Below are 25967 nucleotides of genomic sequence, written 5' to 3'. Positions count from 1 at the left end.
GGATGATCAGCCATGATCATATTGAATGGCGGTGCAGGCTCGAAGGGCCGAATGGCCTACTCCTGCACCTATTTTCTGTGTTTCTATGTTTCTATACCCCTCCATTCCCTGCATATCATGTGCCTGTCCAAAAGCCTCCTAAATGCCATTACCGTATCTGCCTCCCCCACCCACTCTGGCATAATGAAAAAGATTGCAACAGTTCAGCAACCCAGGTAGCTATGATGATTGAGGTAGGTCTCTGACTGTACTTTGAACTAAGTTGTCGTGGTTACTTCCAAGCAGATTATTTGCATTTAACAGAAGTGTGTGTGTGTGTGTGTGTATGTGTGTGAGTGTCTGTGTGTGTGTGTGTGTGTGTGTGTGGGAGGGTGGTGTGGGTGTGTGAGTGTGTGTGTGTGTGTGTGTGTGTGTGTGGGGTGTGTGTGTGTGTGTGTGTGTGTGGGGGGTGTGTGTGTGTGTGTGTGTGTGTGTGTGTGTGTGTGTGTGTGAGTGTCTGTGTGTGTGTGTGTGTGTGTGGGGGGGGGGGGTGGTGTGGGTGTGTGAGTGTGTGTGTGTGTGTGTGTGTGTGTGTGGTGTGTGTGTGTGTGTGTGTGTGTGTGTGTGTGTGTGTGTGTGGGTGTGGGGGGTGGTGTGGGTGTGTGTGTGTGTGTGTGTGTGTGTGGGGGGGGTGTGTGTGGGTGTGTGTGTGGGTGTGGGGGGTGGTGTGTGTGTGTGTGTGTGTGTGTGTGTGTGTGTGTGTGGGTGGGTGTGGGGGGTGGTGTGGGTGTGTGTGTGTGTGTGTGGGTGTGTGTGTGTGTGTGTGTGGGGAGGGTGTGTGTGTGTGGTGTGTGTGTGTGTGTGTGTGTGGGGTGTGTGTGTGTGTGTGTGTGTGTGTGTGTGTGTGTGTGGGGGGGGGGGGGGGAATCTGAAGAGTCACATTTCTCCCACTTTTGATGTCTCCCAAATGTAAAGAGCTTTTCAACGTTCCACCTGACTTGAAGAATGGGAGGCCTTTTATTGTGGTGTTAGGAGCCGTTAACCCATTAGCCACCCCCTGTGCCTCCGTTTAAACACACGTCAATTCACAATCGATTTGTAATCGGTTTAGAATCTGAACAATAAACTAAATACTAGAGTGTGATCTTTATCTGGTTCTGTGGGAAGAGGAAACCCAGTGGACAGCTATGTGAGTGATGGAGCAGATCGTTCCAGGTGGGAAAGGGTATTGAGTCCAGGTCATGAGGGGGGAGGAAGGTATAGAAAAAATAAACAAAGGGGGAGAGAACAAAGGACGAGTCGCACCCTGGCCACTCCCTCTTCTCCCCTCTCCCATCAGGCAGAAGATATAGAAGTGTGAAAACGCACACCTCCAGATTCAGGGACAGTTTCTTCCCAGCTGTTATCAGGCAACTGAACCATCCTACTACAACCAGAGAGCAGTGCTGAACTACTATCTACCTCATTGGTGATCCTCGGACTAACCTTGATTGGACTTTACTGGCTTTACCTTGCACTAAACGTTATTCCCTTATCAAGTATCTATACAGTGTAAACGGCTCGACTGTAATCATGTGTTGTCTTTCCGCTGACTGGACAGCACGCAACAAAAGCTTTCCACTGTACCTCGGTACACGTGACAATAAACTCAACTGAAACACGGGTGAATGTAAGGACCACCAACTGCATTCCTCATATTTTTGTCCTTCCAAGAGGAAAGTCACAGTCTGATCAGTCGCTGGGGCCTCGGCAGCGGTGAAGCCTCGTGGGTCGACCCGCGGTGAGCGGTCGATGGGAGCGTGGGGGGACCGCTGTGAGGGTGGGGTAAGAACAATGGACAATGGGGAGGGAGGGGGGTGAGGGGGGAGAACAATGGACAATGGGGAGGGAGGGGGGAGAACAATGGACAACTAGGACCTGGCGTGGAGGAACCGCTGTGAGGGTGGGGTAAGAACAATGGACAATGGGGAGGGAGGGGGGTGAGGGGGGAGAACAATGGACAACTAGGACCTGGCGTGGGGAGACCGCTGTGGGGGAGGGGGAAGCAAAGGGGGGTGGGGGGGCCGGCGTGCTTTGTAACTTTGTCAGTGTCGTAGGTAGCTGCTATTTGCATAATTGGGTATGCAGCAAAGAATCTCACCGTGCCTGGTCACATGTGACAATAAAGTATCTGGCCAGTAAACAAAATACTAGAGTGTGATGTACACTAGTTCCACCTGCCCGCGTTTGGTCAATATCTCTCCAAACCTGTCCTATCCATGTACCTGTCCAACTGTTTCTTAAACATTGGGATAGTCCCAGCCTCAACTACCTCCTCTGGCAGCTTGTTCCATACACCCACCACCCTCTGTGTGAAAAAGCTACCCCTCGGATTCCTTACATATTTTCCCCTTCACCTTGAACCTACCTCCTCTGGTCCTTGATTCACCTAATCTGGGCAAGAGACTTTGTGTATCTACCCCATCTATTCCTCTCATGATTTTATACACCTTTTTACGATCGCCCCTCATCCTCCTGCGCTCCAAGGAATAGAGTCCCAGCCTCTCCCCTCTCTTTAAATTGTATATTCAGATGTTTATGGTATAATATTAGGAAAAACTAATATTTCAAATGAAGAGACGGCTGGTGGTGGAATATGATGTAAAAAATAAACTGCTAAAAGAACTGCGTGGGGTCAGGCACATCTGTGGAGGTAAAGAAATGGGTTATATTTTGGGTCGAGACCTTGCATCAGGACTGAGAGCGTTCTCTCGGAATGAAGGAGGGGAAGGGAGACAAAGTGGGGCACCTCCCTGCGAGCTGAGAAAGACGGAGCCACCTGGAGACGGACAGCTTCTCCAGATGGAACCAGGTATGTGAGCATGGGAAAGGTGAACCAAGGGGGAAGACACACAGATGGATTGATGTGCAGATGGAACCACACGGGAAAGGGAAGTGTATCTTGGTAGAGAGGAGGGGAAGTGTAGGGAAAGGGAGAGAGAACCTTGGTGGACAGGCGGGAATGGGACAGGAACACAACTTGGGAAGTTCAATGTTCACACCATTAAGTCATAAGGTGAGGTGTTATTCTGCAAGGGGCATTGAGCACAAGAGTCAGGAAGTCATGATGTTGCTCAGCAAGACTTGGAGCACAGCCTGCAGTTCTGGTCGCTCCATTACAGGAAGGATGTGGAAACTTTGGAGAGGGTGGTGAGGAGGTTGAGCAGAATCCTGCCTGGATTAGAGGGTTTCAGCTACCAGGAGAGATTGGATAAACTTGGATTGTTTTCTCTGGAACATTGGAGGTTGAGGGGAGACTTGATAGAAGTTAATAAAATTATGAGAGGCAGACATTATAAGGCAGACAGTCAGAGCCTTTTTCATAGGGTGGAAATCTCCAATGCTAGAGGACATAGCTATAAGGTGAGAGAGAGGAACATTGACTTAAGATTTGCGGACATTTTTCATGCAGAGAGTGGTGGGAGCTGGAATGCATTGCCGGGGGGGGGGGAGGAGATATGATAGTGATGTTTCAAAGGTTTTTGGATTGGCACATGGAAGTGCAAGAGGTACAGTGATATAGATCATGCGCAGGCAGATGAGACCAGTTTAACCTGGCATCATGTTTGGTGCAACCATTGTGGGCTGAAGTTCCTGTGTTGTTCCTGTGCTGTACTGTTCTATATGGCGGCACGGTGGCGCAGCGGTAGAGTTGCTGCTTTACAGCGAATGCAGCGCCGTCGACTCAGGTTCGATCCTGACTACGGGTGCTGCACTGTAAGGAGTTTGTACGTTCTCCCCGTGACCTGCGTGGGTTTTCTCCGAGATCTTCGGTTTCCTCCCACACTCCAAAGACGTACAGGTATGTAGGTTAATTGGCTGGGTAAATGTAAAAATTGTCCCTAGTGGGTGTAGGATAGTGTTAATGTACGGGGATCAAAGGGCAGCACGAACTTGGAGGGCCGAAAAGGCCTGTTTCCGGCTGTATATATATGATATGATATGATGATATTGTAGTTTGCATTTAGCTGTCAGGCCAGTGTGGAATTGGGAAGGGAATCTGAAATGAATGCACCAGGATACTCTAGATAGTTGCTGAGGACAGAGTACAGGCGCTCTGTAAAACACTTCCACATTCGGCACTTCCTTGGGTGGCACGGTGGCGCAGCGGTAAAGTTGCTGCCTTACACCGCCAGAGACCCGGGTTCGATCCTGACTACGGTGCTGCCCTTAGAGAGTTTGAACGTTCTCCCCGTGACCTGCGTGGGTTTTCTCCGAGATCTTTGGTTTCTACCCACACTCCAAAGACGTGCAGGTTTGTAGATGAATTGCCTTGGTATAAATGTAAAATTGTCCCAGGTGTGTGTAGGGTAGTGTTAATGTGTGGGGATCACAGGTCGGTGCGGACTCGGTGGGCCGAAGGAGCTGTTTCCACGCTATATCTCTAAACTAAACTAAACTAAAGTCTACGCTTGGTCCCACAGATGTAAAGGAGGCCACACTCTGAGTGATGAACACTGTTGGAGGAGGTGCAGGTGAATCTCTGCCTCACCTGGAAGGGCTATTTTGGTCTTTGGACGTGCTGAGGAAGGAAGTGATGGGACAGGTGTTGCATCTCCTCAGGATGCACCAGAGGGTTGACTAAAGAATGAATGTTGCCCAGCCCACCACGCCAATCACGCCTGCTTATCTCCAGATCTCTGCCCCTGACAGAGCAGATCAGCATCTCAGTTGTAATTCTCCTCGTTTGATGGGACCTCCAATGCTGCGACATTCCCTGAATCGTGCGTAAGGAGATTATCCAGATCTCAGTGCTTGAGACTCTGGACTCTAGAAAGGGACATAAATGCAGAACCGGCTGTGAGATGAGCCAAACCTGACACAGCAAAGTCTGAAGAAAGGTCCCGACCTGAAACGTCAGTGAGCCGTGTTCTCCAGAGACGCTGCCTGACCTGCTGAGTTACTCCAGCACTTTGTGTCCTCTGCAGTTATGTCAGTGTTATGTTACTCCAGAAAGGGGGGCACAAGTGTGTTTGTATTGACCACATTCAGTTAGAATTGTTTGAAAGATATGGCATACAAACCGGCCCTTTGCCCCACCGAATCTATGCCACATCGATCACCCATTCACACGCGTTCTGCTCTCTTACTTTCACATTCACTCACTACACATTGGGCAATTTACAGAGGCCAATTACCCTACAAATCCGCACGTCTTTGGGATATGGGTGGAAACTGGAGCAGTCATAAGAACCCGCGCAGTCACAGGGAGAATGTGCGAACTCCACATAGACAGCACCTGCAGTCAGCATCCAACACGGGTCTCAGGTGCTGTGAGGCAGCATCATTTGAGGGCAGCACGGTGGCGCAGCGGTAGAGTTACTTTCTTACAGCGCCAGAGACCCGGGTTCGACCCAGACCACGGGTGCTGTCTGCACAGAGTTTGTACATTTGCCCCGTGACCAGCTTGAGTTTTCTCCGGGTGCTCCGGTTTCCTCCCACACTTCAAAGACATAGGTTAATTGGTTTGGTAAAATTGTAAATTGTCTCTAGTTGTGGGTATGATGTTGTTAGTGAGTGGGGATCGCTGGTCGGCACGGACTCGGTGGGCCAAGGGCCTGTTTCCACGCTGTATCTCTAAACCAAACGAAACAGTGAAAAACCCATCAGGAACAGGAAATAAGCTCTGTGAGTCGATGCTTGAAATATGCAACTGCAATGTATTAGTGTATGATCAGGGGCTGCAGGAGAAACCTTCAACCATGTGGGTTTAATGGGTTTAACAGTCTAAACCATACAAGAATAGTGGTAAGCCTTGTGTAGGAAGGAACTGCAGATGCTGTTTACATTGGAGACACAAAATGCTGGAGTAACTCAGTGGGACAGGCAGCATCTCTGGATAGATGGAATGGGTGACGTTTCGGGTCTGAAGAAGGGTCTCAGCCTGAAACGTCACCCATTCCTTCTCTCCAGAGATGCTGCCTGTCTCGCTGAGTTACTCCAGCATTTTGTGTCTGTCAGTGGGAAGCTTTACCTGGCACTCCAGCAGGTTGAAACAGGGCCTATTGTGTTGGATGGTTCGGCAGCCACAGCCTCCAGTAGCCAGTTCAAAGCACAGAGCTGTCGATGAAGTGGTTCCCTGTAGGAAGGCAAGTACAGAAAATCAAATGGAAACGTACGCATTTATGTAGCTCAAGTTCAAGTCTCGCACCACACACAAGCATTGTTGGTTGTCTAAAATTGCAGCAGGATCTCGATCAGTTGGGCAGGTGGGCCGAGGAATGGTTGATGGATTTTAAATACAGTGATATGTGAGGTGTTGCATTTTGGGAAGTCTAGCATGGGTACGATCTACACAGTGAATGGTAGGGCCCTGGGGAGTTTGTGAAGCAGAAGGATCTAGGAGTACAGGTACATAGTTCCTTGAAAGTGGCGTCACCAATAGATCGGGTGGTCAAAAAGGCTAACGTCACATTGGCATTCATCAATCAGAGTACTGAGTATAGTTGGGAGATCAGCTATAATAGACGGTTGTGAGGCCACATTTAGAATATTGTGTCAGCTTTAGACACCATGTTATAGGAAAGATGACAAGCTGGAAAGGGTGCAGAGAAGATTTACAAGAATGTTGCCAGGACTCGAAGGCCCTGAACTATCGGGAGAGGTTGAGCAGGCTAGGACTCTATTCCTTGGAGCGCAGGAGGATGAGAGGTGATCTTATATCGGTGTACAACATCATGAGAGGAATAGATTGGGTAAATGCACAGAATCTCTTGCCCAGAGTAGGGGAATTGAGGACCAGAGGACATAGGTTTAAGGTGAGGGGGGAAAGATTTAACAAGATATTGAGGTTACTTTTTTACAAAGGATGGTGGGAGTCTGGAACGAGCTGCCGGAGCAGGTAATTGAGGCAGGTACGAGCACAAAGTTTAAGAAACTTTTGACAGGTACCTGAAAATGAGAGATTTACAGGGATATAGGCCAAATGCAGGCAGGTAGGACTATATGTGTAGGAAGGAACTGCAGATGCTGGTTTAAAACGAAGGTGGACACAAAATGCTGGAGTAACTTATCTCCAAGGGATGTTTGAATCAAGCTCAGCCTTGATGTCCTCTTGTGACTCATTCTGGAGAAATAGTCATTCGGTCGTGATCCCAGAGACAATTAATGCCGTCAACACCGATTGAAAGAGAACGTCAACTCTATAGAAAGAGAGACGCACAAGCTGGGAAAGCTTTAAGATTAAAAGCCATTAACTCCAGCAATGGTTTCCCGTGCTTCACAAAGGAATGGTATTAAAACTAGGCCTTGTATTTCAGTGGAGGCGAGATTGGTTTTAGTGTCGTCTGTGACCCAGCCAGATATATCCATCATTGATGCTCACCTGAGTGCATGCTGGTATGACAGACATTGAGAACATGTGGCATTTAGTTTTTAGTTTATTTTAGTTTAGAGATACAGCACAGAAACAGGCCCTTCTCCTTCACATCGGTGGGTCCGAGCATAGATTTAGTTCATGAGGGAAAAAAAACTGCATATGCTGGTTTAAATCGAAGGTAGATACAAAATGCTGGAGTAACTCAGTGGGTCAGGCAGCATCTCGGGAGAGAAGGAATGGGTGACGTTTCGGGTCGAGACCCTTCTTCAGACTTAGTAGATTTAGTTTAGTTTAGTTTAGAGATACAGCACAAAAACAGGCCCTTCGGCCCACCGAGTCTGCACCAACCAGCGATCCCCACACATTAACACTATCCTACACACATCAGGGACAATTTTACATTTATACGAAGTCAATTAACCTTTGGAGTGTGGGAGGAAACTGAAGATCTGGGAGAAACCCACGCAGGTCACGGGGAGAACGTACAAACTCCGTACAGACAGCACCCGTAGTCGGGATGGAACCCGGGTCACTAGCACTGTGAGGCAGCAGCTCTACCGCTGGGCCACCATGACGATCTTTGTGCAGCCTGCACACAGCACAGGTTATGCATACAGAAACAAATTTTCAAAGGTGTGAATCCAGTCCCATTTGGCTGGGACTGGAGCAGCATCTCTGGAGAGAAGGAATGGGTGACGTTTCGGGTCGAGACCCTTCTTCAGACTGATGTCAGGAGAGGGGGTGGGACAAAGTTAGAATGTAGTCGGAGGCAGTAAGACTAGTGGGAGAACTGGGAAGGGGAGGGGATGGAGAGAGAGGGAAAGCAAGGGCTATCTGAAGTTGGAGAAGTCAATGTTCATACCGCTGGAGTGTAAACTACCCAAGCGAAATATGAGGTGCTGTTCCTCCAATTAGTGCTGGGCCTCTAAACCTTTCCTATTCGTACAGAATATGGAGAGGGCTGCAATGAGGAAGATCATGAATACATTGTTAGCTGACGAGAGGTCTGGCAAGAGTTTAATAACTTTAGTGAACAGGCTGTCCTTGAATCTGGCAGTACCTGCTTACAAGCTTTTGCATTTTCTGCCTAATGAGAGAGTGGAGAAGAGAGAACGACTGGTGTGCGGGTGGTCCTAGATCATGTGGACTGCCTACCTGAGGCAGGGTGAAGTGCAAATACACTCAATGGGGGACTGGTCGGCATCCAAAACACTCTGTAGTTTCCTGTGGTCTTGAGCAGAGCTGTTGCCAAACCAAGCTATAATACTGTAGGAAGGAACTGCAGATGCTGGTTTAAACCGAAGATCGACACAAAATGCTGGAGTAACTCAGCGGGGCAGGCAGCATCACTGAAGAAAAGGAATAGGTAAGGTTTCAGGTCGAGGCCCTTCTTGCCAAGTTACTCCAGCGTTTTGTGTCTATTTTCAAGCTATAATGCCACCCAGTCAATGTTTTCCCCAGTGCATCAGCAGAAACTGGTCGGTAAGTATTATCAGAGACATGGCAAAACTCCTTTGTGCACCCAGTCCTTTCTTTCACCAGTGCCACTACTGTGGGGCAAGTGGGGCATCTCAGGCGGTTGCTGGGTCTCTGGGTGATGGGACTGTGGATGCTTCAGTCAGGGTGAAGGGGGGAAACCATGTCCTTGAACGAAGGGTCAGGATGTTGTTTCTGTGTTGCATCTAGCTCAGGATTGAGTCCAAGTGGGTGGTTCAGCTGGGGTCTGATGAAATAGGACCTAACTGAGGTGAGAGAGGGAGGGAGGATGTCGTGGGGAGTGGGTGAGGGGAGGTTGGACAGTGTATGTTCTGGTTGCCGAGGTGTGAGGATGTTAATATCTTTTAAAGAGGACATACTTGAATGAAGTAGACATCGAACACCATAGCGATAGATGGGGTAAGACAGCTTCCTTTAGCCAAATGGGATTGGATTCACACCTTATGAAAATTTGTTTCTGTATGCATAACCTGTGCTATGTGCAGGCTGTACAAAGAACGTCATGGTGGCACAGCGGTAGAGCTGCTGCCTCACAGCGCTAGTGACCCGGGTTCGATCCCGACTACGGGTGCTGTTTGTACGGAGTTTGTATGTTCTCCCCGTCACCTGCGTGGGTTTCTCCCAGATCTTCAGTTTCCTCCCACACTCTAAAGGTTAATTGACAGCATAAATGTAAAATTGGCCCTGATGTGTGTAGGATAGTGTTAGTGTGTGGGGATCGCTGGTTGGTGCAGACTCGGTGGGCCGAAGGGCCTGTTTTTGTGCTGTATCTCTAAACTAAACTAAACTAAATCTACTAAATCTGAAGAAGGGTCTCGACCCGAAACGTCACCCTGTAGCGACCATAGAGAATGGTCCAGGTCGTCGAACCCTCGGATTGGCCAGCGAGGTCACGTGGGAACGCGACCATGAGGATTGGTCCAGCAAACGACATCGCTGATTGGCCAGCGATGTCAGGTGCGCGTTTGGCGCCCGATTTAGCCAGTTCGGCGAAGTCTTCAAGGAAGACAGTAAGTTTATATTGGTTGTCCTGTAACTTGTTGTTTTGATTCTGTATTCGTGTATTGCGGCTGCAATAAACTTCGTCTACAACTAGCAAGTTTCGGACTCGCCATAACCCATTCCTTCTCTCCTGAGATGCTGCCTGACCCACTGAGTTACTCCAGCATTTTGTATCTACCTTCGATTTAAATCAGCATCTGCAGTTTTTTTCCCCTCATGAACTAAATCTATGCTCGGCCCCGCCGATGTGAAGGAGAAGGGCCTGTTTCTGTGCTGTATCTCTAAACTAAAATAAACTAAAAACTAAATGCCACATGCTCTCAATGTCTGTCATACCAGCATGCACTCAGGTGAGCATCAATGGTGGATATGTCTGGCTAGGTCACAGACGACACTAAAACCAATCTCACCTCCTCTGAAATGCAAGGCCTATTTTTAATACCATTCCTTTGTGAAGCACGGGAAACCATTGCTGGAGTTAATGGTTTTTAATCTGAAAGCTTTTCCAGCTTGTGCGCCTCTCTTTCTATAGAGTTGACGTTCTCTTTCAATCGGTGTTGACGGCATTAATTGTCTCTGGGATCACGACCGAATGACTATTTCTCCAGAATGAGTCACAAGAGGACATCAAGGCTGAGCTTGATTCAAACATCCCTTGGAGATGACGTGAATAGGACCATCCCAATGGAGATGAATCATCACTGCCAGAGATTCACAGTTCCTGCTCAGCCCACATTGCTGAATACTCCCAACCCGAAATGGGTTTTCTCCAAGATCTTCGGTTTCCTCCCACACTCCAAAGACGTACAGGTTTGTAGGTTAATTGGCTTGGTGTATGTGTAAGTTGTCCCTCATGTGCATAGGATAGTGTTGATGTGTGGGGATCGCTGATCGGCACGGACTCAGTGTGCGAAGGGCCTGTTTCCGTGCTGTATCTCTAAACTAAAATAACCACTGACCCATTTCTCTCTGACCATAAAACATGATCTTACTATATGTCGATTTGTAATTCCATACAAATGTTCATTTCAACTTTGCAAACCTTTTAAAGCAACAAAATATATACTTTTGTTATTTTTACTTTAGTTTATAATTCTATCACTACATTAATTTCATGAGATTGATCCAATTTTTATTCTGTTCTCCGTATAAATTTGTTTCTCAAAGTTAGAGTCTACTGGTTTGCTGTCAGTGAGAATTCATTCCTACCTGTCTGGCTATTCTCAGTCTGAAGAAGGGTCTTGACCTGAAACCTATTCCTTCCCTCCAGAGATGCTGCCTGACCTGCTGAGTTACTCCAGCGTTTTGTGTCTATCTTCGGCTATTCAGCCTGTTTGATTATATCACAGATAAAATGTTTGGAAAATTGAAATGGACAAGCTAGCTGCAGGAAAAATGTTCCCAATGTTGGGGGAGTCCAGAACCAGGGGCCACAGTCTAAGAATAACAGGGTAACAGACTGCAGAAGGATCTCAGCCCTAAACGTCACTCATTCCTCCTCTCCAGAGATGCTGTCTGTCTCGCTGAGTTACTCCAGCATTTTGTGTCTTATCTTCGGTGTAAACTAGGATCTGCAGTTCCTTCCTCTACATTTATAACCGAGTTGTTTATATAAATAAGAAACAACATTGGTCTCAGCATCGATCCATTTGGAACTCCACTGGTCCCAGACCTCCAGCCAGAATAACATCCTCATGCTTCAGCCTTCAATTTAAGGGAAAACATATCACATGTTGGATGCAAAAACTGGTGCAGAATACACCGATCAGCCAAAACATTACGACCACTGACAGGCGAAGTGAATAACATTGGTTATCTTGTTACAATGGCACCTGTCAAGGAGCGGGATATATTAGGCAGCAAGTGAGCAGTCAGTTCTTGACGTTGATGTGTTGGATGCAGGAGAAATGGGCAGGAGTAAAGACCTGAGCGACTTTGACAAGGGCCAAATTGTTATGGCCAGACGACTGGGACAGAGCATCTCTGAAATGGCAAGGCTTGTGGGGTGCTCCCGGTCAGCAGTGGTGGGTACCCACCGACAGTGGTCCGAGGAGGGACAAACCACAAACCGGCGACAGGGTGTTGGGCGCCCAAGGCTCATCGATGCGCGAGGGCAACGAAGGCTATCCCGTCTGGTCCGAACCGACAGAAGGTCGACTGTGGCACAAGTCACAGAAAATTTTAATGATGGTCACGGGAGGAATGTGTCACAATACACAGTGCATCGCACCCTGCTGCATATGGGGCTGCACACGGAGGACCAACAGCATATTAGGCAGGTGGTCATAATGTTTTGGCTCATCGGGTCATAATGTTTGGCTGATCGGTGTATAGATTAGCTCTGCAGCATTGTTAAGTGTTAAGCATGGAACGACTGTATTTGAAGTTCTACTCACACGTCTCGTTCTGTAAATCTGGATGATGCCAGGCTGCAGTGTAGTGAGGTGTACGGGCGTGCATTTTGGGAATGGCGTGGAACTCCTTTCAAGTGTGTAGACCTCACTGGTTCTGTTTTAAAAAACCTGCACAAAATACCAACACACAAAAATATGATCATAAGCCTTTACCTCCAGAACGAAGTGCTGATAACAGACCACAAATCTCAAAGCTAACTCTGCTTCTCCTTCCGCTGACATTGCCTGATTTGCTGAATATTTCCAGTGTTGTTGCATTTCCATCAGGACGATTGTTTAATCACCCAAACGTTATTGACGCTAGAATGAACTGAGACCTTTCAAATAAATCTCTACATGCACGGTCACGAGATTAAGGATTAGACAATAGACAATAGACAATAGACAATAGGTGCAGGAGTAGGCCATTCAGCCCTTCGAGCCAGCACCGCCATTCAATGCGATCATGGCTGATCACTCTCAATCAGTACCCCGTTCCTGCCTTCTCCCCATACCCCCTCACTCCGCTATCCTTAAGAGCTCTATCCAGCTCTCTCTTGAAAGCATCCAACGAACTGGCCTCCACTGCCTTCTGAGGCAGAGAATTCCACACCTTCACCACCCTCTGACTGAAAAAGTTCTTCCTCATCTCCGTTCTAAATGGCCTACCCCTTATTCTCAAACTGTGGCCCCTTGTTCTGGACTCCCCCAACATTGGGAACATGTTATCTGCCTCTAATGTGTCCAATCCCCTAATTATCTTATATGTTTCAATAAGATCCCCCCTCATCCTTCTAAATTCCAGTGTATACAAGCCCAATCGCTCCAGCCTTTCAACATACGACAGTCCCGCCATTCCGGGAATTAACCTAGTGAACCTACGCTGCACGCCCTCCATAGCAAGATTACTGAGGATTTTTCAAGAGTGGATGGGGTGTCTTGAGAGGAGCAGAAAGACATTCTGTGCATGACTTGGAAAAACTACATGAGAATGTATCTCAACTTTTCAAAGGACTGGTCTTGATGGAATAATAATTTCTCATTTCACACTTGCTAGATTCTTACTGCACCTCTACATTAATGTGGTGATTTGTCAACTTGTTTCATACAGGGAAAAAATCCCATTAATTGTTTGATACAGTATTGCACCACCAACAGGACTGAACAAGCAACATTAAAACAGTTACGTGTGTGTGTGTAGGGGGGAACTGCAGATGCTGGTTTAAACCGAAGACAGGCACAACAAAGCTGGTGTAACGCAGCGGGTCAAGCAACATCTCTGGAGAAAAGGAATAGGTGACGTACTGGGTTGAGACACTAATGGGTCATTTCTATATGCCGTAAAGGTTGGCCTGATCAAATCCAGAGATGGGGAGATGGTCGTTTGACGATTCATTTTTGAAGAATGGGAAAAAATCTAGAAATTGTAGCCCAGTCTCGTCAAACGACCATCTCCCCATCTCTGGATTTGATCAGGCCAACCTTTACGGCATATAGAAATGACCCATTAGTGTCTCAACCCAGTACGTCACCTATTCCTTTTCTCCAGAGATGTTGCTTGACCCGCTGAGTTACACCAGCTTTTTGTGCCTGTCTTCGGTTTAAAGTCAGTGAATTGAGGACCAGCGGACATAGGTTTAAGGTGAAGGGGAAAAGATTTAATAGGCATCTGATCAGTAACTAATCCACACAAAGGGTGGTGGGTGTATGGAACAAGCTGCCAGAGGAGGTAGTTGAGGCTGGGACTATCCCAAAATTGAAGAGACAGTTAGACAGGTACATGGATAGGACAGGTTTGGAGGGATATGGGCCAAACGTGGGCAGGTGGAACTAGTGAAGCTGGGACATTGTGGGCTGGTGTGGACTTGGGTCGAAGGGCCTGTTTCCACATTCTATCACTCTGTGACTCTACGACTCTAAGATGCAAAATATTTATGTGCTTGGCAGAGTAGGTCTGTAGTTGATGTTTTGCTGGGGAAGTCACAGTCTTAATATGAGTATCTGGTCATTCAGGACTGAGGTGGGAAGAAATTTCTTTACCTAAAGGGAAGTGAACATTTGGAATTTTCGACCCTTGGGCAGTGAGGCCCAGTTGCCTCAGAGAGAGGTCAGTAGATGTTTTGTTGTTTTGGTGTGAATCAAGAACATGGCGTTAATGCAGGCAGGTGTTTCTGAGGAACAGATGAGCCACAGTCTTATTGAAGGGCAGAGCAGGCATGAGGGGTTGAATGGTCTGCTCCTGCATCTCATTATGTTCCTCTGATCTTAACCACAACTTAAAGTATGTTTTTTCTGCATGTGGTGATGGATGGTGCTGCTGTTAATAACTGATATTTGTCAGCCTTGGATTCAGTTCGGCAAACATTCTTTGGTTTGGAAGATATATCTAATCAGCGGCTTCACTGACATGAAAAACATTACTTGAGGCACAAGCCGAAGGACAACTGAATGATCGTCAAGAAGGACACAAGTTTCTGGAGAATAACTCAGCAGGTAGACTGAAAAGGGGTCTCCACCCGAAACGTCACCCATTCCTTCTCTCAAGAGTAGCTGCCTGCCCCGCTGAGTTACTCCAGAATACCGTGTCTATCTTAGGTAGTCTTTGGATGCACCATCCCCGGACGCTGCCTGACCTGCTAGGTAAGTCCGGCACTTTGCGTCCTTCTTTGTAAACCAGCATCTGCAGTCCCTCGTTTCCACAGGAAATTTCATTTGCTGGCAGGTGTACTTATGTCACTTTTGCGACCAGCATTTTAACAAGAAAATCCAATTTTTTTTGCACTTACGCAATCCCTTAAAGCGGCTCCTGAAGTTTATTTTCATTTAGCTTTCAGCTAACTCTCAGCACGGCGGCACAGCAATGAAGTTGCTGCCTCACAGTGCTTACAGTACCAGACACTCGAGTTCCACCCCGACTACCGTGCTGTCTGCACGGAGTTCTCGTGACCGCCTGGGTTTTCTCCGAGATCGGATTCCTCCCACACTCCAAAGATGTACAGGTTTGTAGGTTACATGTAAATTGTCCCTTGTGTTGGTAGGATAGTGTTAATGTGGGGGGATTGCTGGTTGGAGCAGATTTGGTGGGCCGAAGGGCCTGTTTTTGCACTGTATCTCTAAACTAAAACACTAAACTGAAGGCACCATGCCACATTAAGCTGGCCTCAAGATTCAACAAGATTTGATTTTTGTTTTAGAGGGTGGAATTAGAGGAGCATCCCAATATTTAATATTTAAGTGGTGTGAACATTGACTTCTCTAACTTCAAGTAGCCCTTGCTTTCCCTCTCTCTCCATCCCCTCCCCTTCCCATTTCTCCGACCAGTCTTACTGTCTCCGCCTACATTTTATCTCTGTATCGCCCACTCCCCTGACATCAGTCTGAAGAAGGGTCTCGACCCGAAACGTCGCCCATTCCTTCTCTCCCGAGATGCTGCCTGTCCCGCTGAGTTACTCCAGCATTTTGTGTCAGTCCCAATATTTAAGCTTTTGAGCCTTTTTGTAATCAACTCGACACCTTCCTCTGAATGCAACCCCACTTCATAAGCATTGAAAAAAATACTCAGACTTTTACTGACTGCGCATAAAATTCTAATCATTACAAGGAATAAGTCTGTCACAAGGGCAGTTAATGAAAACTGAAACTGCTGCCCAGCATCTTTTGTAGAATTAAGCGGCTTAGTCAAAATGATTTAGAAGGTCTTTAGTATTTCAACGTACGATAGGTACTGTACATACTGAACTCTGGTGCAGGTGTACATTGAGTGCAGTGTGGGTGAAAAGCTTAATGTCCATTTCTAAAATAATCCGCGATGACTTTGTTGAAGGCTCAGATAACATAATTCACTTCAGGTACACATTAATCTGAGGCTTTACAGATTAAAACGCAGCAATCGGCTGTATCGAAGGTATGTAGCTGGTGTGGCAAGGAATACATTAAGGCTTGAATTTAAAATGGTGTGGTTCATAACACAGGCAAGAGCAGTTAATGCAATACTTGAATTCACAAGATAAATTGTTGTAACAACTCCCGGTTACTAAACACTTTAACTCCCCCTCCCATTCCCAATCTGACCTTTCTGTCCTGGGCCTCCTCCATTGTCAGAGTGAGGCCCAGCGCAAATTAGAGGAGCAGCACCTCATATTTCGCTTGGGCAGCTTACACCCCAGAGGTATGAACATTGAGTTCTCTAACTTCAAGCAACCTTTGCCTTCCCCTCACTCTCCATCCCTCCCCCTTCCCAGTTCTCCGACTAGTCTGACTGTCCTCATTTACATTTTATCTCTGTTTGCTTTGTTGCTCCCTTCTCCTACCTAACATTGATCTATTCCACACTTTCCTTGGTTTCCTGTGAAGTGTAAGGTCTTGTTTTCACACCTTACCCATCCTTATCTCTGTGTCTCCTTCTCCTCAGACTCTGAAGTCTGAAGAAGGGTCTCGACCCGAAACGTCACCCATTCCATGTATCCAGAGATGCTGCCTGTCCCGTTGAGTTACTCCAGCATTTTGCGTCCATCACAGGATAAATTGTTACCCTCTTTCTGTGCAAGGCAACATGAGCTTTTCTGTCTAAAAATGGGAGACTGGGTGTGTGATGATAATGAACAAAAAAAGAGAGACGATGATGCCTTTCACATTCCCAAGTCATCTAAGCTGTTTCAAAGCCAATGGACTAACAGTGAATGGCAATCATTGTCAATTCACAGCAAGTATATCAAACGCAGACTGGGCGATCATTTCACGGAACACCGTAGCTCAGTCCACCTGAACCTGCCTGATCTCCCAGTTTCTAACCACTTTAATTCTCCTTCCCATTCCCACACTGACCTTTCTGTCCTCGGTCTCCTCCATTGTCAGAGTGCGGCTAAACACAAATTGGAAGAACAGCATCTCATATTTCGCTTGTGTGGCTTACAGCCCAGTGGTATGAATATTGATTTCTCTCACTTCAGGTAGCCCCGGCATTCCCTCTCTCTCTCCATCCCTCCCCCACCCAAGTCACACTCGCTTGTGTTTTCACACAACAAACAGCTTACTATGGCCTTTATCGTCGTTACTTTTTTGCATATCTTTCATTCATTGCTCTTTATCTCGCTACATCATCGTCTATATCTTTTGTTTCCTTTATCCCTAATCAGTCTGAAGAAGGGTCTCGACCCAAGACTTCGCCAATTCCTTCTCTCCAGAAATGCTACCTGTCCCACTGAGATACTCCAGCTTTTTGTGTCTATCTTAAGTGCAACAATTAGTTTACTCATTTATGATAATGTTTTTACTGGATCTGTATTTGCTGCTGTTGGGTATGTGATCATTGTCGGCAGAAAACAAGGAAATTAACAGGAAATCAGTGGTGGAGGAGAAACGTTGCAGTGTTGCAGTGTGAAACAATTGAACACATCACCAAAGACTGGTCCCTGCTGCCTTTTCTAGTGCACCACAGGCATCCATGCAATTAACCATAACTTGGTTCCAAACATAAACCTCACACGTATGTTGTCAAGCTGGGAAGGGTACAGAGATTTACGAGGATGACTTCAGGACTAGAGGGTCTGAGCTATAGGGAGAGGTTGAGGAGGCTGGGTCTCTATTCCTTGGAGCGCAGGAGGATAAGGGGTGATCTTATAGACGTGTATAAAATCATGAGAGGAATAGATCGGGTAGATGCACAGTCTCTTGCCCAGAGCAGGGGATCGAGGACCAGGGAACATAAGTTTAAGGTGAAGGAGAAAAGATTTAATAGGAATCTGAGGGGTACCCTTTTCACACAAAGGGTGGTGGGTTTATGGAACAAGCTGTCAGAGGAGGTAGTTGAGGCTGGGACTATCCCAACATTTAAGAAACAGTTAGACAGGTACATGGATAGAACAGGTTTTGAGGGATATGGGCCAAACGCAGGCAGGTGGCCACTAGTGTAGCTAGGACATGTTGGCCGGCGTGGGCAAGTTGAGCCGAAGGGCCTGTTTCCACATCTTTCCATAAATCTACGACATAGGTTATTATCATCACAGCACAACGAGAAGGCAATCAGGAGAATATGTTGGTTGTGTCGTGGACTAATTAACAAGGGCAGGCAGGGCCTTAGTTTAAACACTCGTGCCAGAGACGGCAACGCAAACAATGGGTGATCATCCTTCCTGTGATTACACAGTCGCATCTTGGCTTGATGTTACTTTGTGACTCAGAGGAAGAATGGTGCCACTGAAGCAATAATTAAATGTGGTGCCAAAAATAATAGTAATTGATGATCTGGAAGCCCATGAGATGTCATCTGTCGAGAACATGCCTGGAATATAAACAAGGATCCTGTTTGGAAGAGACACCCTCAATATGATTAAACAGCAGACAGGATCCAAATTCCTTCACAAGATATTACAAACAGTTAGTTGTGAATTTTAAATGTCATATTAAAGCGTAGGACATTGCTGTGTTGGGGGGATGAATAAGATGTTTAACCCTTGCAGCATTTATTGCTCATCTTTTGCTATTGAGGCAGTGCAGCGTAGGTTCACGAGGTTAATCCCTGGGATGGCGGGACTGTCATATGAGGAAAGATTGGAAAGACTGGGCTTGTATTCACTGGAGTTTAGAAGGATAAGAGGGGATCTTATAGAGATATATAAAATTATAAAAGGACTGGACAAGCTAGATGCAGGAAAAATGTTCCCAATGTTGGGGGAGTCCAGAACCAGGGGGCACAGTCTAAGAATAAAGGGGAGGCCATTTAACACTGAGGTGAGAAGAAACTGTCTCACCCTGAGAGTTGTGAATTTGTGGAATTCTCTGCCACAGAGGGCAGTGGAGGCAAATTCACTGGATGAATTTAAAACAGAGTTAGATAGAGCTCCCGGGGCTAGTGGAATCGAGGGATATGGGGAGAAGGCAGGTACAGGTTACTGATTGTGGATGATCAGCCATGATCACAATGAATGGTGGTGCTGGCTTGAAGGGGCAAATGGCCTCCTCCTGCACCTATTTTCTATGTTTCTATGTTTCTAACCAATCCTTCCACTACCCCCCCCCCCCCCCCCGCGTCTTCTTCCACCTACATATATACCTCCCGTCTTTTCACGGTACTGCACTTTTCTCCTTATCTGACCACCTGCGAGTGATGATGTTCCCATCCATACTCTGAGCTGGCCCTCCTTGTGGACAGACATTACAGGTTTGCTACGAGCTGTGGAAGAGACCTCAGTGGGTTGCTCCAGAGCATATTGTAGGCGCTCTGGCGGTGCAGGATCTGAATGCTGAAGATGGTGGATGGAATACCAGATTACTTTCTCGTTTCCTGAGCATTGTCAGTGCTTCACTTGTCCACACCAGTGGCGAGTGTACTTTTAGTTTAGTTTAGTTTAGTTTAGTTTAGAGATACAGCGCAGAAACTGGCCCTTCGGCCCACCGAGTCCGCGCCGACCAGCGATCCCCGCACATTAACACTATCCTACACCCACTAGGGACAATTTACATTTATACCAAGCCAATTAATCTACAAACCCGTACGTCTTTGGAGTGTGGGAGGAAACCGAAGATCTCGGAGAAAACTCACGTGGTCACGGGGAGAACGTACAAACTCCGTACAGACAGCGCCCGTAGTCGGAATGGAACCCGGGTCTCCGGCGCTGTAAGGCAGTAGCTTTACCACTATGCCACTGTGCCGCCACACTCTGGCAATACTCAGGAACTTCGACAGCGCCCTGAACCAAAGCAACATCCACTCCTGATGTGGCGTGTGGTGTGGCGTGTGGTGCGGCGTGTGGTGCGGCGTGTGGTGCAGCGTGTGGTGCGGCGTGTGGTGCGGCGTGTGGTGTGGCGTGTGGTGCAGTGTGTGGTGTGGCGTGTGGTGCGGCGTGTGGTGCGGCGTGTGGTGCGGCGTGTGGTGCGGCGTGTGGTGTGGCATGTGGTGTGGCGTGTGGTGTGGCGTGTGGTGCAGTGTGTGGTGTGGCGTGTGGTGCGGCGTGTGGTGTGGCGTGTGGTGCGGCGTGTGGTGTGGCGTGTGGTGCAGTGTGTGGTGTGGCGTGTGGTGCGGCGTGTGGTGTGGCGTGTGGTGCAGTGTGTGGTGTGGTGTGTGGTGCGGCGTGTGATGCGGCTTGTGGTGCGGCGTGTGCACTCCTGATGTGGCGTGTGGTGTGGCGTGTGCACTCCTGATGTGGCGTGTGGTGTGGGGTGTGGTGCGGCGTGTGGTGTGGCGTGTGGTGCGGCGTGTGATGTGGCGTGTGGTGCAGCGTGTGATGTGGCGTGTGATGTGGCGTGTGGTGCAGCGTGTGATGTGGCGTGTGGTGTGGCGTGTGATGTGGCGTGTGGTGCGGCGTGTGGTGCGGCGTGTGATGCGGCGTGTGGTGTGGCGTGTGATGTGGCGTGTGGTGCGGCGTGTGATGTGGCGTGTGGTGTGGCGTGTGATGTGGCGTGTGGTGCGGCGTGTGGTGCGGCGTGTGATGTGGCGTGTGGTGCGGCGTGTGATGTGGCGTGTGGTGTGGCGTGTGATGTGGCGTGTGGTGCGGCGTGTGGTGCGGCGTGTGGTGCGGCGTGTGATGTGGCGTGTGGTGCGGCGTGTGGTGCGGCGTGTGATGTGGCGTGTGGTGCAGCGTGTGATGTGGCGTGTGATGTGGCGTGTGGTGCAGCGTGTGATGTGGCGTGTGATGTGGCGTGTGGTGCGGCGTGTGGTGCGGCGTGTGATGTGGCGTGTGATGTGGCGTGTGGTGCGGCGTGTGATGTGGCGTGTGATGTGGCATGTGGTGCGGCGTGTGCACTCCTGGTGAAAGGGTTTCGGGGAATCAGCAAATGCATGTCATTCACCACAGGATTGACTGGTCAAATGATGCAGGTCGCAGTGATGGTAGACACACAATGCTGCCGATGCTGGAGTAACACAACGGGACAGGTCACACTGGTGACGTGGCTGCTCCAGGTATGTTTCTGGTCAGTGGAGATGCCCTGGCTCCCAGGTCCCATTCTGAATGTTAATGATGTAGGAAAGAGCTGCAGATGCAGGTTTACACCGAAGATAGACACAAAATGCTGGAGTAAGGTCATAAGGTCATAAGGAATAGGAGTAAAATTAGGCCTTTCGGCCCATCAAGTCTACTCCGCCATTCAATCAAGACTGATCTATCTCTCCCTCCTAACCCCATTCACCTGCCTTCTCCCCATAACCTTGGACACCTGTACTAATCAAGAATCTGCCTATCTCTGCCATAAAAATGGCCTCTATAGCCTTCTGTGGCAAATTCCACAGATTCACCACCCTCTGACTAAAGAAATTTCTCCTTCCTAAGGGAACATCCTTTAATTCTGAGGGTAGACTCTCCCACTAGTGGAAACATCCTCTCCACATCCACTCTATCCAAGCCTTTCTCTATTCCATAAGTTTCAATGAGGTCCCCTTTCATTCTTCTAAACTCCGTAACTCAGCGGGACAGGCCGTATCTCTGGAGAAAAGGACTGGATGATGTTCTGGGTCAAGACCCTTCTTTAGACTGAGAGTCAGGGGAGAGAGAGATTAGGGAAATGGAAGGGTCAGGTGTGAAAACAACAGATCAAAGCAGTCGATAATCAAGGAAATGTTGAATGGTTCATTGTTAGCTGAGGGGAAGGTGACAACGAGGCAAACAATCAGTACAATGAATCAGGAGGACAGTGGAACTGGTCAGAGAACTAGGGTGAGGGAGGGACGGAGAGAGAGGTAAAACAAGAGCTACTTGGTTAGAGAAATCAATATTCATACGGCTGGGCTGTAAGCTGCCCAATGATGGAAGGCCTGTTAATGAATATATCCTTCTCGAAGAGCCAGACACATTCATGTACCAGGATGGTCACCTTGTCGTGGTGGAGAAGCTCGTGTGGTCCTGAGATCCTGAGAGCGATGCCGTCTGGAGCTACGCTCCTGGTAGGGTCACCCATGGCGGTAAGGTCGAGGGGGAGGTCCCTGACAAAGAGCAATCCAACCAAGACCTCAACGGTGGAACAGGCGGAGGATGATGGCTGACTTCAGTGGAGCGTCACAACGGCTGGGAAGGCGGATGAAGGCTGCAGCAGGAAAGGGTCCCCGGTCGTCTTGGACTCCACGCCACTGGATCCTGACCCAGATCTGTCAAGGACCATGTGGTGGCTGTCTGTGCACCAGTCTCCCCACGTTCAACAAAGTCACACACAGGCACCTCCCAAAATGGAGAGGACAGTCACGCTCGCTTCGAGTGACCGCCAATGATGACCAGGTTGCCCAGACAACAACAAAAAGCTAAGATGAAAACTATACTTAAAACCAGTGAAGAGAACAATCACTTGCCTCTTTGCTATCTCATTCTTTGCCATTTCTGAGGTATTGTTTCAAACTTTTGCAGTAGCCAATGGGGGAATAATGAAACTCAGCGTGAAGACGACACTGAACAAATCTGAACAGAATGATACTAGAAGTACATCACTCTCTCCACAAATCCTTGGTTTCCACATAGACTCCTCTCTCTGTACCTCCTTGGCTCACCCATTCCTTCCCACTCCCAAGTCACTTCCCCCTTCAACCTCAGGACATATAAGATATGTCCCTACGCTTTCTCCCTCACCTCCATCCAGGGTCCTCAGCCGACCTACCATGTGAGACAAAGGTTCACTTGCGCCTCTTCAAACCTCATCTACTGCATTTGCAGCTCCTGAGGTAGTCTCCTTTACGTCCGGTTGCGAAACATTTCAACTCCCCCTCACATTCCCATTCTGACCTTTCCGTCCTGGGTCCCCTCCACTGTCATAGTGAGGCCAAAAACTGGAGGAACAGCACTTCATATTTTGCTTGGGCAGCTTACAGCCCAGGGTATGAATACTGATTATGCTAACTTAAAGTAGTTTTCCATCTCTCTCTGTCCATTCCTCATATATAACATATAACATATAACAACTACAGCATGGAAACAGGCCTGTCCGGCCCTACCAGTCCACGCCGACCATTCTCCCTGACCTAGTCTCATCTACCTGCACTCAGACCATAACCCTCCAATCCCCTCCTATCCATATACCTATCCAATTTACTCTTAAATAATAAAATCGAGCCAGCCTCCACCACTTCCACCGGAAGCCCATTCCATACAGCCACAACCCTCTGAGTAAAGAAGTTCCCCCTCATGTTACCCCTAAACCTTTGTCCCTCAATTCTGAAGCTATGTCCCCTTGTGATAATCTTCCCCACTCTCAAAGGGAAAAGCCTACCCACGTCAACTCTGTCCGTCCCTCTCAAAATTTAAAAAACCTCTATCAAGTCCCCCCTCAACCTTCTACGCTCCAAAGAATAAAGACCCAACCTGTTCAACCTCTCTCTGTAGCCTAAGTGCTGAAACCCAGGCAACATTCTAGTAAATCTCCTCTGTACCCTCTCCATTTTGTCGACATCCTTCCTATAATTTGGCGACCAGAACTGCACACCATACTCCAGATTTGGCCTCACCAATGCCCTGTACAATTTCAACATTACATCCCAACTTCTATACTCGATGCTCTGATTTATAAAGGCAAGCATACCAAACGCCTTCTTCACCACCCTATCCACATGAGATTCCACCTTCAGGGAACAATGCACAGTTATTCCCAGATCCCTCTGTTCCACTGCATTCCTCAATTCCCTACCATTTACCCTGTACGTCCTATTTTGATTTGTCCTACCAAAATGCAGCACCTCACACTTATCAGCATTAAACTCCATCTGCCATCTTTCAGCCCACCCTTCCAAAAGGCCCAAGTCTCTCTGTAGACTTTGAAAATCTACCTCACTATCAACTACTCCACCTATCTTAGTATCATCTGCATATTTACTAATCCAATTTGCCACACCATCATCCAGATCATTAATGTAAATGACAAACAACAGTGGACCCAACACAGATCCTTGGGGCACTCCACTAGACACTGGCCTCCCCCATCCTAGTTCTCCGACTAGTTCCACTGTCCTCCTGATTACATTTTACTGACTGTTTGCCTCGTTGTCAGCTTCCCCTCAGCTAACAATAAACCATTCTACATTTTCCTTGATCTGCGTCCCCTTTGATCTGTTGTTTTCACACTTTACCCTTCCATATCTCTATGTCTCCCTCTTCCCTGACTCTCAGTCTGAAGGTCTCGACCCAAAACATCACCCATTCTTTCTCTCCAGAGATGCCGCCTGTCCCGCTGAGTTACTCCACCATTTGTGTCCATCTTCTGTTTCCTTCATATCTGTGAGACTGACGATTACTGATTGTGAGACCGTATTGTTGAACATGCGCTCGGTCCGCCAAGGCCTGCTGGATTTCACAGTTGCCAACCATTTTAACTCCTCTTCCCATTCCCATACCATCCTGTCTGTTCCGGGTCTCCATCATTGCCAGTGTGAGGCCACATGCAAACTGGAGGATCAGCACTCATATTCCACATGGGCAGCTTGCAACCCAACAGTATAAACATTGAATTCTCCAATTTTAAGTAACGCATGCCCTCTTTCCAGTGGTCCCAAACCTCCCCACCCACAACCAACCCTTGCACTATCCTGCCCCTATTACCCCATCACCCCCCTGTCCTCTTCCACCTATCTCCCTCCCCTGAGTCTTTCTATTGTGCTCCACTTTTCTCGTCATCTGACATCCTTTTGTCTCATTTTCATCTCCAGCCTTTTCCACCCATCTGCCAATCCACTCGCCTGTATCCACCTATCACATCCCCACCTCTTTTCCAGGTTTCTCACCTCTACTGCAATCAATCTGAAGGTGGGTCCCAACCTGAAACATCACCTATCCATGTCTTCCAGAGATGCTGCCTGGCCCGCTGAGTTACTTCAGTACTTTCTGTTTAGCAAAAGTATTATTCCATGTCCACTACTTGCAACTAGGTAACTTGCAAAAAGGGCGGTCACGGTGGCGCAGCGGTAGAGTTGCTGCCTTACAGCGAATGCAGCGCCGGAGACCCGGGGTTCGATCCCGACTACGGGTGCTGTCTGTACGGAGTTTGTACGTTCTCCCCGTGACCTGCGTGGGTTTTCTCCAAGATCTTCGGTTTCCTCCCACACTCCAAAGACGTACAGGTTTGTAGGTTAATTGTCTTGGTAAATGCAAAAGTTGTCCCTAGTGTGTGTAGGATAGTGTTAGTGTGCGGGGATCGCTGGTCGGCACGGACCCGGTGGGCCGAAGGGCCTGTTTCTGCGCTGTATCTCTAAACTAAACTAAACTAAATTAGGTAGATGCCATGCACATTTATAGATCATCTTTAGAATAGAATATGACCTAAATTAAACTCACTTGAGAAACATGCATGATCAGACAAACTTTGCTTCTATCATTATTAATGATGATTGGTATTTGCTAATTGCCCCACACTCAGATTTTAATCAATATTCCTCATTAAAGTTAAAATGGTGAAGAAAAGATAGTCGTGTAGTAATGAAATCCGTACAGCGTAGGAACATGTGCAAGCTGCCGCAGCTACCCCTGAGGGTTTGAAAGGACTTACCTCATCTCTTCATCCAGCTCTTCCTCAGAATCCTCGTCCAATGAGAACGTTGGAGGTTGCCACGCTGTTTTGCGCTTCTCCATTAGTTTCCTCTGCTCCATCAATTGTCCAGTTTTCTTTTCCTGTTCCTCTCTCTGCAGTCGCTTGAAAAAGCCTTGTCCCTGCTTAGCTGTGTTGACCAACTGCCTGCCAAATAAGCACAGGGCATATTGCTTCACTATCAAACCTCAGTCCCACCAGGGTGGTAGATATGTAGGTAGACACAAAACGCTGGAGTAACTCAGCGG

General features: G+C 47.9%; 1 protein-coding gene across 1 annotated transcript in view; it reads right to left on the bottom strand.

Annotated features, from left to right (window-relative positions):
• Window positions 1-25967, bottom strand: part of LOC144605800 (coiled-coil domain-containing protein 60-like) — a 120163-nt gene that overhangs the window by 49373 nt on the left and 44823 nt on the right. The window contains 3 exon segments of the mRNA XM_078421357.1: window positions 5993-6097; window positions 12232-12357; window positions 25681-25866. Coding sequence (XP_078277483.1) covers window positions 5993-6097; window positions 12232-12357; window positions 25681-25866 — 417 coding nt within the window.

This window comes from Rhinoraja longicauda, chromosome 25, assembly GCF_053455715.1.
Source record: "Rhinoraja longicauda isolate Sanriku21f chromosome 25, sRhiLon1.1, whole genome shotgun sequence".
Lineage (NCBI taxonomy): Eukaryota > Metazoa > Chordata > Chondrichthyes > Rajiformes > Arhynchobatidae > Rhinoraja > Rhinoraja longicauda.
The sequence above is the reverse complement of the archived record's forward strand: the minus strand, read 5'-3'. Positions and strand labels throughout refer to the sequence as shown.